Source organism: Ursus arctos, unplaced genomic scaffold (assembly GCF_023065955.2).
Source record: "Ursus arctos isolate Adak ecotype North America unplaced genomic scaffold, UrsArc2.0 scaffold_19, whole genome shotgun sequence".
Lineage (NCBI taxonomy): Eukaryota > Metazoa > Chordata > Mammalia > Carnivora > Ursidae > Ursus > Ursus arctos.
In genome coordinates this window covers 13,741,930-13,760,862 of record NW_026622863.1, presented here as the reverse complement: position 1 = coordinate 13,760,862, position 18,933 = coordinate 13,741,930, and the positions used below count along the sequence as shown (strand labels likewise).

The following is an 18,933-nucleotide window of genomic DNA, read 5'->3' as shown; positions in this document are numbered from 1 at the left end:
ATTGTATATTCTTTAAAAATATATTCTTTTGTACCATGGTAAAATATACATAACTTAAATGTTACCTTCTTAAAAAGATTTTATTTATTTATTTGAGAGAGAGAGAACAAGCGGGGAGAGGGACAAAGAGAGAGGGAGAAGCAGGCTCCCCACTGAGCAGGGAGCCCAATGCGGGGCTCAATCCTTGGACCCCGGGATCATGACCTGAGCCGAAGGCAGACGCTTAAACTGACTGAGCCACCCAGGAGCCCTAAATGTAACCTTTTTAACCATTTGTAAGTATACAATTCAGTGGCATTAAACACATTTACAATGTTAACTAGCCATCACCACCATGTCGGGAACTTCTTCCTCATCCCATACGGAAACTATACCATTAAACAATAACTCCCCATTCTGCCCCCTCCACACCCCCCACCCCTGGTGACCTCTAGTCCACTCTGTCTCTATGTATTTGCCTATTCTTGTGGCTCATGTAAGTGGAACTATACAATATTTGTCCTTTTGTGTCTGGCTTATTTCACTTGGCCTAATATCTTTAAGGTTCCTCCATGTTGAAGCATGGAGGCAGTCCTTTTTAGGACTGAATATTGAATGAATATGAATTTTACTGATTTATCCATTCATCTGTTGATAGCTACTTGGGTTGTTACCCCTTTTTTTGCTATCGTGAGTAATGGTGTACAAACACTGTTGGACAAATACACTGTTGGAGTCCCTGTCTTCAATTCCTTTGGGTATATCCCCAGAAGAGGAATTTCTGGATCATACGGTCATTCTATGTTTAATGTTTTGAGGCATCATCCTACTGTTTTCCACAGTGGCTGCACCATTTCGCATCCCCACCGACAGGGCACGAAGGTCCAATTTCTTCACATCTTTGTTATAAACATATCCTTTTATATCTTTTAATTTGATAGGGTATCAAAGTATTACCACTTTAATAATATATTAAATATTCCAAGAAGCCAGCATTCTAAAGAGGTGAGGTGCATAAGTGGACAAAAGAGTGATGATGAAACAGGCAGCAGGCCTGTATTTAGCAGGAACGCATGACTGAGAATCCAGATTGTTGAATTCGAGTATTGATTCTGCATTATGTTGGCTGCATTGTCACACCCCCTCTTTGGGACGTGGTTTCCTCAGAGGTCAGATGGAAGTGTTGCATGAGGCCCTCCTGAGCTCCCTTCCTGCCGTAGCTGCCAAGGAGCCCACACAGAGAGGTCCTAAGAGCAGCGGGGACAATGCGTCCCTCCAGGTAGATTCCTGGTTTGCATCTCCCACTCCCTTGCCTGCTGGCTTCCACTGGCTTAGGTGATGCAGGAGACCGGAGGGAGGGAGGAGAGCACGGTGGGGGTCTTTACTGCTCAGCCCCCTCCTTGCGCTGCCACCTCAATGAAAGCAGCTCCAGCCAGGTGCCCCTTCGCTAGGCTCCTGAAACATGGTTCCCTCCCCTGGGGGAGGCTTAGGAGTGGTGCGTTAGTTTCCCAGGGCTGCCATGACAACATACCATAGACTGGGTGGCTTCAACAACAGAAATGCATTCTCTCACAGTTCTGGAAGCTAGTGGTCTGACATCAAGGTCTCTGTAGGACTGGTTCCTTCTGAGCGCCATGAGAGGGGAATCTGGTCCATGTTCTGCCCTCGCTTCCGGGGTTTGCTGGCCATCTTTGGCTTGAACAGCATCGCCCTGATCTCTGCCTTCGTCTTCATGTGGCATCCTCTCTGTGCGTCTATGTCCAAATCTCCCCCTTTTGTAAGGACACCAGTCATGTGGACGATGATCCCATAATGACCTCTCTTAAACTTGATGATCTCTGCAAAGACCCTTGCCAAATAAGGTCACATTGTGAGGTTCTGGGGGTGAGGACTACAACATACCTTTTTGGGGGGAGAAGGGACACAATTCAGTCCATACTGGGTGGTCACAGCTTCCGCTGCTGCCTCCTGCCACTGTGTTGGTTTCCCAAGTCCTGCCCACACTTCTGCAAATAGTCCCTTGGTTCAGTTTCTCACAATCCTGATTGAGAATGTGCCTCTGTGTCCTGCAGGGACCTGTCAAGCCTTAGCATCCTGGCCAGTTTGCTTTTGCCTTATTCTTCAAAAAAAAAAAAAAAAAAAAAAAAAAAAGCCCTGATCTTTGTTTCCTGGTGTTGCTTCCGGAAAATTCGGCAGGTAAGAGGAAGAACTTCTGTGTGTGTGTTGGGGGGGGGGTGGAGTTCAAAATACATCACATCTGCAGTCTCCTTAAGCAAGAAGTCATGGTAAAGTGTGTCCACACACTCCAAGGAAGCCTTGAAGGGTCCACCTGGGGGTGTTCAGCATAAAGAAGCTATGGAGGGATGAGGCTCCATCACTGAATACCCAAGAAGCTGACACGGGAAGAGTCAGGAAGCCAATCTGTCTGTTTCTACAGAGAGACTGATATGTGGCTCAGTACAGTATCATGAGTAAGGGGTTATTTATGTAAGTTTACATTAAAAATATATAATATAAACAGATTTATGTAAATAAAATAAGTAAGAGATTTCAGAGAATCGTGTGAGTTGTGGGCAGTCATGGGAAGTATTCAAACAGGGGCTGGATGGTCAAAGGCCGGGGCGGCCGGGGCTGATCTCTCCCCTTTCCTACTGGGAAATGCCATGATCGTAGAAACGGGACTTGGAATTTCTTTAGCCTGCTCTGCCCCCTGAAAATATGGGGCTCATATCTGCAAAGCTGCACGGGGCTTTCAGCTACAAGAATTTATACCAAGGTAGAAAAACTCAAACTTCCAGAGCAGGTGCCCCAGCCGCTGGCTTCCCACCCAAATGGGTAATTACTAAAGCTGAGTCAAGCCTCAGCCAGCGTCTGATGCTGCCCACACCCAGGTACGGCTCCAGGGGGCTATAAAGAGCACACTCCTTGGAAACTGGAACAGACTCCAGCTATCGGCTTTGATGTGCACCCTGGGGGCAGGCTGGGCTGGGAGCCGGTTCCTCTGCTCCTTGGGTGCTGGGCTTACCTCTTGGGTGCCGTGGTCTCCTCTAATTTCAAAATCATTCGAAGGTTCCCGGTCCTTGTCTGGCAGAGACGGCTTGTCGCTGCCAGCAACAACTCTGGTCACGCCTTCCGATCGATACCATTTACTACTGTGGGCTTGGCAGGTGTTGATGAAAGCAGGAGTTTTTCATCAGTCATGAGTAGATTTGTAGATTAAAAAAAAATCACATCAGTTACATAGGTATTTCAGAATGAGAAGCTTATGCTTCAAGCCAGAGGATGCTGGAAAGAACATCAACAAAAATTAATCGAAATGTGTTTCTTTGAATGAATTGTTTGGCAAGGCTATTATATTTGAATCCTGCTAGACCAAATCTTTTCTTTATTTTCCTAAAGAGTCTTTAAATACAACTTACCCCATAGGTCTTTACATAATTGAAGACGTGACGCACAGCATTGCTTTATTGTTGTTTATTAAAAAAAAAAAATGACGTCCCGGTCCTCCTCTGTGTGCAAATGGTAATCCATTCCCCATAGCTTCTTTTCTTCGGGAGTCTCTGGCTCACCCAGAATCATATTCGGAATCATGTCCAGAATCTCAGGCATGGTCTTGTGAGTGTCATGGTGCAAAACAAGAAAAAAAAGAGACACCCCTTCTCACTGCTTATTAGTACAAAACCATACAATCTCTCTTGAATTTGTCAGTGGGGAGAAGTTATGTAGGCCAATAGTAGGGGGTGAGAGAGATAAAGCAGGGTAATGAGAGAGTGAGCCTGGGGGCTCAGCGTAGGCCTCTCTGAGGAGGGGGCCATTGAGTTGCCATCTGATTGACAGATGGGAGCCAGGTTGACAAGACCTGGGGGCAGAGCATTCCAGGTGGTGTGGTAGGTATATACAATGTGATATTGATTTATTTGAATTAGACCATCATTCATTCATCAGATATTTAAAGAGTGCCCACTAGGCGCCAGGAACTGCTGAAGGTGCTTGGGTGATGTTAGGCTGGAGAGGGCAAGAACGTTGCACAACAGTCCCGGTGTCTTTTGCCCCGGCTGCCTGGCTCTTACTCCTGGGCTGGCGTCTCAGCCTCCCCTGCAGAGTTGGCCTGCTTTACTCCTTGACGCCTGATGAAAGGCGCCTGACCCAGGACTTGGCCTGTGGTTCTCCAGTGATGGACAAATCTCTCTGACTCAGGCATTCAGGATGAGGAAGTTCATTTTTTCAGCAAACAGAAGTCACATTCTCCATGATCAGTTCTTCCGAGGGATAAAGTCATATTTCTGCTTCTACCTGCCTGACTTCTACTTCTCTCTCTTTCTCTTTAGGTGGGGGTGGGAGGGTTGCTAGTTATTGGGCTCCCCTATCAGAAGTGGCCACCTTCTGACAGGGGGGCCACCTGATAGACACCTGCAGAACTTGGATTTGAGTGTGGAGAGCCAGGCAAAAAACAAGTAAAGAAATAAATTAGCTATTCTCAGAAAGAGATAAACGCTTTGAAGAAAATCAAGCAGCTAGGGGGAGAGAGAGAGAGCTGGGACACAGGGCAGGCCTCTCCGAGGAGAGAGGTATTGAGTTGAGACCTAACTGACATGTGGGAGCCAGACTTGACAAGTTCTGGGGGCAGAGCATTTCAAGTGGAGAGAGCTCCAAGTGCAAAGGTCCTGAGGTGAGGTCACACTTGGTGTGTTGGGATGGTTCAGACACTAGAGCTCTGTAGGCCAAGTTAGGATTTTGGATTTTATTTACTGTGTAACGGGAAGCCATTCAAGGGTTTTATGTATGTGACTTAAAAACTGATTAAACATTTTTTAAAATTTCAGTTTCAATTTAGATTTAAAAAAATTTTTAAAAATCTACTTCCTAGAGGCTTAATTTACATACAATAAAATTATTTAAAATGTACAGTTTGAAGAGTTTTGACAGATATATACATCTATGTAACCACCACCACAATCAAAAGATATAACATTCATACCACCCCAAAAAGTTTCCTTGTGCCCCTTTACAGTCAATTCTACCCCCCATGACCATCCCGATCCCTAGCACTATGCGAGACTGCAGACTCTTCATCCAGCCCCCCTGATGGGACCATCTTACATCATCACCGTATGTCTGTCAAAAACATGACACTGACATTGGTACAACATTAACCCAAACTATAAACTCTAGTCGGACTCCCCAGTCTTCTCTCTGATGTTCTTTTTCTCCTCCAAGATCCAATCCAGGATTGCGTTGCCTAATCTCGTGTCCTGAATCTCGTCCATTCTGTGACAGTTTCTTAGTTTTTCTTTGCTTTTCATCATCTCGGCAGTTTTGAGGCATACTGGCCAGGTGTTTTGTAGACTATCTCTCATTTTGGGTTATCTCTTGTTTTCTCGTGATCAGACAGGGCTTACGGGTTTCAGGGGAAAGTACCACAGAGGTGAAATGCCTTGCATGGTAACGTGACTTCACCTCATCCATCTTGATGACCTGGTTAAAATGGTGTTTACCAGGTTTCCTACCAGTTTGGTGACATGTGTGGGCGGTGGGGGGTGGGGTAGAAGAAAACTGGAGTTGAAATTAGTTTCTGCATCTGTAAAATGGGGACAATATTACCTATCTCATAGCGTTATTGTGAGGATTAAGGGACATAATAACACAAGTAAGGAATTTAGCATCTGGTACATAGTAGGTGCTCAACAGGTGTTAGCTTCTGCTATTACTATGAGCAGTAGTGGTGGTACATTTTCTCCTGTCTACCTTCCAGAAGGAGCAGTTTCTGGTTTTTTATATGTGACATGCTGCTATGTAAGTGGCCCGGAATAGGATTCTTCACTTCCTCACTGCTCACATGTGAGAAATGGGCTAACAGGACCCCCAGATGGACAGCCTCACTCCCATGGCCCACGGCACACCCATCCTGGAGTCAGGTGATGGGGGTCAGGTGACGAAGGGTTGAAGGAGGGGCCCCCTGGAAAGGCTGCTTGTGCAGTGTTCTCACAGAGCTGGACCCTGTGCTGCCTGCTCTGCTCCAGTGGTCTCTGGCCCCTGCCCCTCTGTGTGTTGGGGAGAGATCCTAATGGCCATTCCCCTTAATTGGGGGTAAGCTTAAGACCGGGGTCCTTTATAGGTAGGTTCTGGGGCAACAGGGTGGGGAGGGGCTGTGGATCTGGATCTCTGAAATTCACAGACATCCTCCACTCTCACACTACGTTATTTTATTTTTTTTAAAGATTTTATTTATTTATTTATTTATTTGAGAGACAGAGCACAAGTGGGGGCAGAGGGAAGTGCAGAGGGAGAGGGAGAAGCAGACTCCCTGCTGAGCAGGAAGCCTGACGTGGGGCTTGATCCTAGGACACTGAGATCGTGACCTGAGCCAAAGGCAGACGCCCAACTGACTGAGCCACCCGGGCGCCCCACACGATACTTTACTTTAAAGTGTGTGTTTAGGGTGCCTGGGTGGCTCAGCTGTTAAGCGACTGCCTTCGGCTCAGGGTGTGATCCTGGCGTTCTGGGATCGAGTTCCGCATCAGGCTTCTCTGCTGGGAGCCTGCTTCTTCCTCTCCCACTTCCCCTGCTTGTGTTCCCTCTCTGGCTGGCTGTCTCTCTCTGTCCAATAAATAAATAAAATCTTAAAAAAAAAAATAATAAAATAAAAATAAAATGGACTCCTTCCGCATGAGGTGTGGGAATCTGCATAAAAAAAATAATAAAGTGTGTATATTTATTACAAAAGTACAAGCTTGCTGTGAGAACAGCAAACACCACCGTGCACAAAAGAAAAGTCAAAAGTCCTCCTCCAGCCGGCCCCCTGCCGCAGCCCACTCTCCAGAAGTCACCTGGTAACTGATAGCTGGAGGCCTTCTGCCCAGAGGGGCCCTCTCACGAGGCCTGCTCCAGGCCTGTAATTCAGAGTCCTGAAGTGCACGAACCTCCGTTCTTTACACCTGCACACCCTCTAGTGGGGCTGCTTCACATAGCTTCACACAGTGAGGTGAGGACATGGAGGGTGTGGGAGAGGGCAGGTGTGGCCCAGGGAAGTCAGCATTCCAAGTGGGGTCTCACCTAGTTTCCACCAGACCTTGTCTAGCGAGGTGGGTTTTTTCCCACCCCCGGGGCTGAGAGGGAACCAGAAACAATGCTACTAGCTAAAAAAAAGAAAAAAAGAAAAAAAAAAGACACCAAATTTATTACAGTAACGACCTTACCAAGTCAAAGGCAGCCTTCTCACCAAGAGGGAATCACAAAAAGCTCATAATAATCATAATAACCGTTTATGGGAGCCCTTATTAAGGCAGGGCATTGTTTTACTTATATTAATTTGTATAATTATCATGACACTCCCCAGAAGAGGTACTCCAGATATTTCTCTTTTCTAGAAGAGGACGCTGGTGCTTGGGAAGTTCACTGCAGGAGACAGTACGGTACATGCAATGGTTCATAGCTCAAGGCCCGGAGCCAGACCACCTGGGTGTGCCATCCTGGTTCTGCCACTTACCAGCCGTGTGACCTTGGGCTTGGGTGGTCCAACCTCCCGTGACTCAGTTTCCATTCTTGTAAAATGGGGATGATGATAGACTCTGCCTCAGAGGGTGGCTGTGAGGATTAGGTGAGTAAGTGTGTATGTCAAGTACCTGGCACAGAGAAGGCACTCAATAAATACGAGCGTAAGGATTAAATGATGGGCCCGAGTCTCAGTGCGTGACTGATGGGGGAGGGATACGAACTCAGGTCTTCATACTTCGAGACTTGTAGGCTCACCCACTAGGTAATGCTGCTAACCTAGAGTCCACCAGCAACTCCCCACAAGTCCTGGGTCCTCAGGAGCCCCAGGTCTCACGAATGTGAAGATGACAGTGGTCCCCTCGGAAGAGCCAGTGATTCCAGCAGGGTCACCAGAGGTAGAGAAGACTCGGACTGTTGGTAGGAGAGTCATCTCCGGGCCAGCCTCTCCTGGCTGTTGTTCCTTTCTCCTTGCAGGAGAGCCTCCCCAAGTCCCCTTCTCTGATTAGTGTTTGTCAAGGAGAATGGGGATTATCTAGCCTTCTTTTTTTTTTTTTTTAAAGATTTATTTATTAATTTATTTATTAGACAGAGACAGCCAGCGAGAGAGGGAACACAAGCAGGGGGAGTGGGAGAGGACACTATACTGTCCTCCTAGTGGAGGAGCCTTATGTGGGGCTCAATCCTGGAATGCCAGGATCACGCCCTGAGCCTAAGGCAGATGCTTAACGACTGCGCCACCCAGGAGCCCCGATTATCTACTGTTCTGGTGATCCTTGCTGATCCTAACTAGGACGTGATCTAAGGACTCAAATAGCTCCAACATGGCGAATAATGTGATTGCCAGGGGACCCATGAAAGGGTGGCTACCTCCTAAATGTGGGAGCAGACATGACTGTCTGGAGTGGTGACATCCAACCTGTCTCCCAAGATGGGAGGGAGTTATGAAGCGAGGGAAGGACTTCCTAGGCAGGCAGAGGGCCAATGTGGGCAAAGGCAGGGAAACTAGAGACAGCAATGAAGAAGGGATCGAGGTTGAGGCAAGACAGAGGTGGCAGAAGAGGAAGCTTGCAGAGGCCAGTGGTGGTCAGAATTTGATCTCCATAAGCTGTCAAAGTGCTTGAACTTTCTTTGGTTGAATCTGGGGTGTCAGTGAAGAGTCATGAAGGGAGGAGGTGACAGTGGAAAAGTTTTGTCATCTGTGGAATGGGCTAACAATAGCCACCTGCCTCACAGGGTTATTACAGAATTAAGTGAGCCGTTCCACATGAAGTACTTAGAAATGGTGGCACGTAGAAAATGAAATGTTAGTGATGCTGCTGCTGCTGCCTGTAATGTCCTGTTAGGAAGAGAAACTATAAAGGTGGAGGCCACCAAGGTGGTCCATAGAGTGAGTGAGGCTTTGCTGGGTGGATGGAGGCCAAGGCCAGCCTTACATGGAAATCCAGTAAGCCATGGACTTGTCTGCCTGCTAAAGAGTAAAACCCAAGCTCCTTGGTGTGGCTCATGGCCTCAGGTGATGTGACCTCTTTCTCACTCACTAGGTTCCAGCCACGTTGTCTTCTTTCTGATCTTGGAACATACCCAACCCGGGCCTTTTCCTTTATTGCCCCTTTCCCCACATCTTCTAATGGCTGCTGCTTTCTTGTCATCAAGATCTTAGATCAAATTTCTCCTGAGAGCCTTTCCCTGAACCCATCCATCACAACAGCCTCATGACCAGAAAAAATGATCTTATTTGCTTTCATGTGTAAGGTTTGTTGTCCCTTACCTCCCCTAGGTTGTAAACTCCACAGGGGTACCAATTACACCTTCCTTGTCCACCACTGTTTTCATAGGTCCTTGAACACTGCCCGGCATAGGGAGACTGCCTGAAAACTGAAGGCCCAAAATGATCTCTGTTAGAGATTCATTCCTTTCAAGCTGTTTGTGGGAAATGTGGCCTATCAAGTTGGGATCAGCATTAGCAAAGTAGATTCAGTTTGCTGACAACTTTGTGGAGGTAGACTCTGGGGGTGGAGGGGAAGGATACTTCACAAAACAAATTAGTTCCGATGGACGAGGGCAGGGGGACAAGCCAGGGCATTTTCTACTATGAGGCTGTTGGGGAACTGCTACGAACTGTGGTGTCCTGACGGACGACAGAGGATGTGGTGGGGCAGAAGGGGGCTGGGGGAACTCAGAGGGAAGGCCTATCAGAGGGGCTGCAGAGGGCCATTGTCTCAGGTCTTACATTCCATCAAGGCCCTCAAATTTAGTCTTATGACATGATCTCTAAAGGAGGTTACACCTAGTCACAGACACGACAGAAGGCTTTAAGAAAGATGCTCATTTGTACAGCTGTGATTACAGAATCCAAGTAACAAGAATATTCTAGAACTCATCTTTCAGCATCTGACACAGTTATTTTCCTTCTTCCTGTCTTCACTCGGCTTCCAGAACACTATACTGTTCTGGTCCTACTTCCTCAACGGCTGCTCCTTCTCAGTTTCCTCTGTTGGTTCCTACTCATCTCATCCCTCACTTCTGAATGTCTATTTCTAGAAGGCGGCCAAAGGGAGAACTCAGGGCCTTTGCACCTGCTGAACACTCTTCCCCAAGACTGGCTCTCTCGCTTTCAAGTCCTTACTTAAATGTCACCTGTCAGTGAGGTCTCTTCCCTACCACCCTATGTAGTACTCCACTCTCTCCAATCCTCTAACCCTCTTCCCTCCTTTAACTTTATGGTTCTCAACACCAAACGACCTACTGCATGCATTTCTTGTTTAGTGCTTGTCTCTGCTGACTAGTAAGCGCCAGGAGATGTCCAGGAGAACTCCAACAGAGCAGTGAACATACTAGTTCACTGCTAAACCTCTATTGTCCGGAACAAATAAGTCATAGCATATTTGAATGACTGTTGGGAAGTTTTGTGACTTTTCAATTTTGTGTATTTCCATTTAAAAATATACAGGGAATTTTATAAGGGGGGGGCTGGACTACTTAAATATGACATGATTTTTATTTATTTGGAAAGGACTGGTATAGTTAGTGCAGGTAACTGCTGTGGTTTGCCTCGACTAACAGCTAAATCAAAAGGCAGAGCAGCCACTCAAGACACCTTTCCTGAACTCATGACCCTTTGGGAGTGGGGTACCTGTGTGTGGAAATATGCAGGGGTGCAGCTTGGTTGTGGTGCTAGGAGAAGTCCCGGAGGTGCAACGGCTCAGACACGTTCGCACAGTGGGCTCGAACGAGGTAAAATTACAGCCGCAAAATACGCGACTCCACCAGACAGAAACAACTTCAGTCTCCGCCCAGCGCGAGGCTCGACCACGCAGCCGCAGAAGGACCTGGGCGGAGCCTGCGCAGCCGCAGAAGAGGCTAGGTGGGCCTGCGCAGCCGCGGAAAGAGCGGGCGGTCTGCGGGGGATTACCTCGATCCCGCGCTGTTTCGGCCCAGGCTTGAAGCAGCTGGAGACGAGTTTCTGTGGTCCCCGAGCCTTGCACCGCGGCGGGTGAGGCCGGCTCCGCTGCGCAGGCCTGGGGCCGCGGGCCCTCTTCCCCTGAGCCGCCGCCATCATGCTGCTGCCTGTGTTCACCCTGAAACTGCGCCACAAAATCAGCCCCCGCATGGTGGCCATAGGGCGCTACGACGGGACTCACCCGTGCCTGGCAGCCGCCACCCAAGCGGGCAAGGTAACCGCTCCCACCGCACGGAGTCCAGGTCCCTCGAGTCCCTAGGATCTCCGCCGGCCGCGCTCCTGCGACCTCGCCCTTCATCCTGCGACCCCGCCCCCAGCCACGGTTGCCCGGCAACGGGTCGGCAGTCTCTGCAGCTCTCCGTCCTCCGCAGAATAACAAAGAATAACTGGGTCTCACCTGAAGGGCTTTTCCGAGCAGTTAACTTTATAGGCACTTAAACTTGGACAGTGTTGGAGCCCCTGTGCAGATAGGGAGCTTAGGGAAGAAAAGTCCCCAGGAGGGAAGGGGCTTGGTCAGGGTTAGGAGTGGTAGCGTACCCGAGCGTGCCCAGGGCCTCTGCCTGTCACTCTGGAGCTCCTCCCAGTATTTTATATTGCCTCTCGAACCAAACAACTTTATGGCAGAAAAATACAAAGACGCCTAAATTAAATAATTCAGATTTCACTTGATCTTTATCCATATACATTTACGTCTTTTCCTATAATTTATTCACCCAGTACCTGTTAGGTGCTTACTGTGTGCCAGGTGCTGTGCAAGGTGTGGGAGTCGCAGAGATGAAATGGAGACTTACTGAACACCTCCTTTGTGCTAGATGTTGGGGATTCAGAGATAAAGCTGAAATCCCTACTTTCACAAAGCTTAAAATCCAGCAGACAAGGCATATCAAGGCACTCTGTACTGACGAAGGCCTGATCAAAATACATGGAATGCAGTGACACCAAGCGTAATAACTTTTAATGGGTACAAAGCTTCATTACACGAATTCTCTCAGCATCCTTCCTACAATGCCAAGGGCAGCAGCATAGCACAGGTGTGATCCTGGCTCCAGTACCTACTAATTTCATGACCTTGGGCAAAGTACTTAATAATAGTATCTACCACATAGGGTTGTTACGAGGACTAAGTAAGTTAATACATGTAAACGGCTTGGGGTATGGGAAATGTAGGCACATAAGTCAGTTAGTTGTTATTTTCTTGTTACTCCCACTTCACTGACTAGCGGTTCAGAGAGGTTCGAAGTAATGCTTGAGTTCGTGCAACTAGAAAGTGGTGGAAGTGAAAGTTAAAGTTCCTGTTCTTGATCCAGTGTGGATTTAGTAAGCTAACATTTATATAATGTTTTATAGTTTTCAAGACACTTCTACCTATGTTGTATGTTAGATGATATGCCTTGGGATACATAAATAGAAAGTAATGATTCCTTCTCATTAGGTACTATAATGAAGTAGAGCTCCCTAGCACGGGGCCTGGCCTGTAATAATGTTAGTTATTGTTAAGAGGTACTGCAAATGCCAAAAAAAAAAAAAATCATATTGGTTCCATGGGTGCATAGCAGCTAAATAAATGGGCTGAAACGGTCCCATGGATATTGGCTCTGCCCCTTATTTGTCGAGGGCTTACTACTCCTGAGCACTGTTCTTAGCTTTGTAGTTGCAAGGTTGAAAGTGACAAGTCTCACCCACTTGGAGTTTACATTTGAGAGGGGGAGCTAGACACCAGAGGGGAGGAAAAAATATGTATATTTATATTATATATTTATATATTTTTATTTTTTATATTTATATGTTAATATATGTGTATATATGTGTATATATATACGTATAAATAACACACAGATAATGTCTCCCTAGGGGGAAAATTAGTAAGGGGATGGGAATGACAGGAGATTGCTATTTTTGATAGGGTGATCCATAGGCCTCTGGTAAGGTAACTGTAGATCAGAGATTGGAAGAAAAGGAAGAAACAAGCGCTGCAAATATGTGGGGTAAGTGCCTTCCAGGCAGAGGGATCAGCAAGTGCAAAGGCCCTGAGGTGGAAATATGCTTGGTGTGTTCCAGGAAAACGAGGCTGCTGGGACTGGGATGGGATGAAGGAAGCAGTGAGGTAGCTAGGGGCCAGATCATATAGGGCCGGCCAGTAGGCCATGTAAAGACCCTTGTTTTCAGGTGATGGGGTTTGGTTACAGTTTTAAGGTAAAGCATAACTCTGGTGCAGGGAGGTGAGTGTAGAAGTGGAAGCAGGGAGGTCAGGCAGAGGTGTCTATGGAAGCCCTTTCATTAGAATATGACCTAGAGTGGAAGGCGGGGACATGAGTCTAGATCTGTTTCTGGAGTTAGAAAAAATAGAGAAAGCCCTGTGACCTGTGTAATTGGATATTTTGTTTAGAACTTTAAACAAATCTGAAAAGTTATGACCTGATATTTTATATTGAGACTTTAAAAAAATGGTTAACATTTTATGATCCAAGTAATACAGGAATATATTCTTTAAACATAATGAGGCAACAACACAATAATAACAAACATTCCAGGTAAGGCTAAAGCCCGCCTTGACCGTTGGAGCCCATCTGTCTAGAAACAGGATTTTGTCATTATAAGTGGGATTCTGTTGAGAACGTGAATCTGACTTACTGGGATCTGGGTTTCTGAGCCTGAGCAAGGATTTTATTTGTTTTGTTTTGAGCAAGGATGTTTTAAAAAGGGGTTTCTTCCAAGGTGAACGTTATTGTTCTCCTCTGGGGACATTTTTCCTCTCACCACGGGGCTGAGGGGACCCGTTGAATTTCTGCTGTCAGCAGCATCCCCTCAGCTAGAACAAAGGTTCTGTGAACTTCAACCAGTCCTTTGGCTGAAGGCGTGGGGACTGATCCATTTGTTGGGTGAGTGAGCTTGGCTTTTTCCATGCCTGAGGGACAGTTAGGTCTCCTGGAGACTCAGAGAACAGCAAGAGGGGAACGAGGGAGATGTCAGCTCCTGGGAGTCTTGCTGCTCTTGGCCACAAACCCCAAACTCTTTCTGTTCCAATAGCAGTGAACATGAAGTCCGTAGGTGATCTCCCCTCCTGTTCTCCCTCAGCCTGTCTAATTACTGGAAGACTCTGAAAGAATTCTTTTGTTCCGAACTGTTCTAAAAGGTAGTAAGACATGGTGGCTAGAGTGTAGGTTCCGGAACCAGACGCCAGGCATCAGGTCTCAGCCCAGTCACTTACCAGTCACCACACCTTGGGAAAGGGCTTTGGCCCTTCTGACCTCATCTGTAAACCAAGGCTTGTTGTGAGGATCAAATGGAGTAATGTTTATAAAAGCAGGTTGTGAAGTATTACACAAATGAGGACATCAACATGATACTCCATAGCTATGTACGTTTTCTGTATATTTCCAGTCAATTCCTTTGAAAATTATTTGTTGTTGAGAAGGCTGTCTTGTTTAGATAATAACTTAAAATTAATCTTCTTTGGATTTCTTGCAAAGGGATGAAATACTTATTTAAAACCCAGTGAATTTTAAAACTAGAAGAGGTTTAAGGGATCTCTAGTGCAGTATTTCCCACCCTTTTCTTCTTTGTATTTTTTAGACAGTGAAGATTTCCCTAATGAAATTTTAATACCACAGATATGCTGCACTGCTGTTTTTGTACTGTACCCTTTTGGAGGGCCACAAGCCAATTTAACATCTAACATCCTCCTACCCCACAAATAGTGACCCCTTTTGGGGTGTTGAAACTGCCAAGTTAATTAACTTTGGACTAATTATTTAATTCTGTCTTACTAGTATAGACCGTGAAACCTTGCAAAAGCTTGACTGCATGCCTCAGTTTAAGTTTGTAAAACAGATCTACGAACAACCAGACTTTAAAACTATCCATTTTAACCCTTAAAACAACTGTTTTTTTTTTTTTTTAAGTTTTATTTAAGTAATCTCTACACCCAACATGGGGCTTGAACTTCTAACCCCAAGATCAGAGTCACATGCTCTTTCAAATGAGCCAGCCAGGTGCCCCTGAAACAACCAATTTTAAGGGTTAGGAAGTGAATGTAGTAGGTGCTTGGATGAAAGATGCTACAGAAGTATTTATTACTGTATGTTATGTGATCGTCTTAGTGTGTAGCAATCACATTGTAGCTGGTAGCGCTTCCCGAAGGTTGACCAGGAAGAGGCTAGTTTGTGAGGGTGCTTTGACATTCTGCTGGTGAGCAACAACTACGTCTGGTCCATTACCTTGTTCTTGACAAGGCTAAGAACCACTGGGTTTCCACAATTCCTAGTGATTGAAAGCTAGCAATACACAGAACTGTGTATGAGTGTTTGAAGTTTTGTAGGTGATTAAAGTGACCTCTTGTTAGTGTTGATATTTGTTAATACCCTGGGTCTCTTTAAAAATATATGTTAATTTTACATTTTTGTTATCTTAAGGGGATGTAATTAACTGTTTCTGTTTTAGGTTTTTATTCACAATCCTCATACTCGGATCCAGCATTTCAGTGCCTCCAGGGTCTTCCAGAGCCCCCTGGAATCTGATGTTTCACTTCTCAACATTAATCAGGCAGTCAGCTGCCTGACCGCAGGAGTACTGAACCCGGAACTTGGGTATGATGCTCTTTTAGTGGGGACGCAGACTAATCTTCTGGCTTATGATGTCTACAATAACTCGGATCTGTTCTACAGAGAGGCAAGTACACCCCTTTACAACCGTAGCATTTCCATTACTCATGAATGTCCATTGGTATTTTACGCTTGAAAGAGATGAGACATTTATTTTGGTTTGCTTATTGTATGGCTCTTGTAATGTAAACAACTCGGAGATTTTTTCCATTCCATCTGCATTCTGCCTGACACTTACTTGTTTTATCATGGTTGGTAACCACTGGGTGCCATTCCAGCTTGTCTCCCATGAGGTACATCTGTGCTACCACCACCTGTCAAAATCTATTGAGAGCTCAGCCAAGAGCCAGGAAGTCAGTGATCAGACCTCCTAGTAGCTTTGCATTAAAGTTTAATATGGTAGTTTATAGAAGCACTTACTGTGCTCTGCCATCTACAGGCTACTGCAGCTTTTTACCCAAGTTATTCATATTTATTATGGAAAAGATAGGGAAGCAAAAAAAATACTCATAATTTCTCCATCTAGAAATAACACAGCTCTTAAACTGATTAGACTAAGTGAAATTTTTTATAAAATAGGATCATACTGTATACATGTAGCCTTTTTCTCTACAAATTATTATATTAACATAGATTAAGATATAATTCACATACCATACAATTCACCCATTTAAGAGATACAATCCAGTTGTTTTGTAAAAGAAAAAGCACACCTTTTCTTGTGCTTAGTTCCCACTTATCTGCCTTCTTTTGTAAAATGTCTAATAAAAAGGTCTTTTGCCTGTTTTTTTTATTGATACTTTGGGTGTATTATTGATTTGTGGATTTTCTTTGGATATACTGGTTATAAATTCTTATATATATACACACACACACCCACACTATATATATATAACAAATAACAATATATATAACAAATATCTTCTCTCAGTATGTGGCTCATTAGAATAAGTAGGTATCTTTTGATGAACAAAAGTTTCTGATTTTGTTGGAAGTCTAGCTGTTTGGCTTTTTCTTTAATAGTTAGTGCTCTTTCTTTCTTTCTTTTTTTTTTTTTTTTTTAAAGATTTTATTTATTTGACAGAGATAGAGACAGCCAGTGAGAGAGGGAACACAAGCAGGGGGAGTGGGAGAAGAAGAAGCAGGTTCATAGCTGAGGAGCCTGATGTGGGGCTCGATCCCACAACACCGGGATCACGCCCTGAGCCGAAGGCAGACGCTTAACCGCTGTGCCACCCAGGCGCCCCAATTAGTGCTCTTTCTGTCCTGAGAAGTCTTTGCCTATTTCAGGGTCACAAAGATAATTCCTCCTGTGTTTTTGTGCAAGACTGAAATTGAGTGTAGGACGTGTATATGTACATATAGGAAGAGAGAGATTGATTATTTTAAGGAATTGGCTCACACAATTGTGGAGGCTAGCAAGTCCAAAATTGCAGGTTAGGCATCATCCAGGGAAGAGATGATATTGAAACTTGAGTCCAAAGACAGTCTGGTGGCAGAATCCTTCCTCCAGGGAGGTCAGTTTTTTTTTTTTTCTATTAAGGTCTTCAACTGATTGGATGCGGCCCACCCATATTATTGAGGGCAATCTGCTTTGCTCAGAGTCTGCTGATTTAAATGTTAAATCTCAATAAAAAAATACCTGCACAGAAACACCTAGAATAATACTTAATTCAATATCTGGGTACCATGGTCTAGCCAAGTTGACACATAAAATTAATGATCTCAAGAATGCAGCTCTGCAATTGCTGAGTTAAAGGCCTTTCTTAAATGAGGTTTTTGATAGGTATTGCTAAATTGCTGTCTACAAAGACTATGATTTTCCACTTTCCCCCCAGAATATGAGAGTGCCTGTTTTATCACACCCCAACCAACAATGGATAATATTATTTTTCATCTTTTCTAATCTGAAAATTGAAAATGATACATTGTAAGAATGAAGATTTTCACGTTCATTAGTGATTTGTATTTCTTGTGAATTTCCTGTTCTTTTTTTTCTTCTTTTTTTTTTGGCTTGGGTGTTTATCTTTTTCTTATTTATTTGCTTTCTATTACCTCTTTTATTTTATTAATAAAAAATTAGTTCTTTGTCTTAGATATTGTAGGTATTTTTCCCAGTTCACTGTTTACCTTTTTATCTTTTGATTGATTGGCCATTTAGCAATTTTGATTTCTCATGAATTTTTCTTTCCTTTATAGCCAACCTTTTTTTTTTATAGTTTTCCTACATGCAGATTATGTAAATAAGGACTATTTTCTTGTATAATAAACAGTATTTCCAAAGATATCCTTGAATTTTTTAAAAATAAATTAAATTATGCTTATATGCCTTATTCAAGAAGTCTGGAATGTTTATTAATTCTGGATGGTGGGGATGTAGGTGTTTTATTATTCTTTGTACTTCTCAGGAACTTTACCATTAAAAAGAGTAGTAGCAAGAGAACTAGGCAATGAGTATTAAAAAGATTTCCATCCATCACGGTTAAAGTGGATTATAAAAGTGCGGGAGTTTTAAAGGCATAAGTTTGGTTCTGTCAAGCATTTGGCCTCTAGAACTCATAGTTCTAGAGAGCCTCGGATTCTGTAGCAGTTGATTGTGGCGGCGTAGTGTGAGAGGCCAGCAGCCTGAGTCAGTCCTGTATCTCTGTGCGTCCCCGTGGAAGCACACACAGGCTGTAGTGACTGTCCTCAGTACAAGGCCCTGGCCTGCCTCTCAGGAGACCATGTGGCTTCTCACAAATGACGACAGAGAGATTTGAGTATCCAAATAATAATAAGGATATATGTTACCTCCACTACCTCCACGGTGCCTGTGCGTCACTGTATCTGAGATTGTATTTCTTTTTTGTCTTCCTCAGGTTGCAGATGGGGCCAATGCAATTGTGCTCGGAACACTGGGAGACATCTCCTCTCCTCTTGCCATTATTGGTGGAAATTGTGCTCTGCAGGGTTTTGATCACGAAGGAAATGATCTCTTTTGGACGGTATGAACAAAACATTCTCTTAATTCTCCTAAACATTTTTACTTTTAATGTTCTTTATGCTTTGTTTGTTTTTTACCATTGACTATAATGAATAAGAAAAATGAAATAGAATAAATCCTATTTATAATTCTGTACATTAAAAAAAAGAACATTTGTGGGGCGCCTGGGTGGCACAGCGGTTGAGCGTCTGCCTTTGGCTCAGGGCGTGATCCTGGTGTTACGGGATCGAGCCCCACATCAGGCTCCTCCGCTATGAGCCTGCTTCTTCCTCTCCCACTCCCCCTGCTTGTGTTACCTCTCTTGCTGGCTGTCTCTATCTCTGTCAAATAAATAAATAAAATCTTTAAAAAAAAAATAAAAAAATAATAAAAATAAAAAAAGAATTTAAAAAAAATAAAAAATAAAAAAAGAACAT

The 18,933-nt window shown here is 44.6% G+C and overlaps 1 protein-coding gene across 1 annotated transcript in view; it reads left to right on the top strand.

Moving 5' to 3' along the window:
- The first annotated feature begins 10,799 nt into the window (after positions 1–10,799).
- Positions 10,800–18,933, top strand: part of BBS2 (Bardet-Biedl syndrome 2) — a 28,226-nt gene continuing 20,092 nt past the window's right edge. Inside the window, exons 1-3 of the mRNA XM_026494792.4 lie at positions 10,800–11,147; positions 15,374–15,601; positions 18,393–18,518. Coding sequence (XP_026350577.1) covers positions 11,031–11,147; positions 15,374–15,601; positions 18,393–18,518 — 471 coding nt within the window. The 5' untranslated portion in view covers positions 10,800–11,030. The remainder of the gene's footprint in view (positions 11,148–15,373; positions 15,602–18,392; positions 18,519–18,933) is intronic.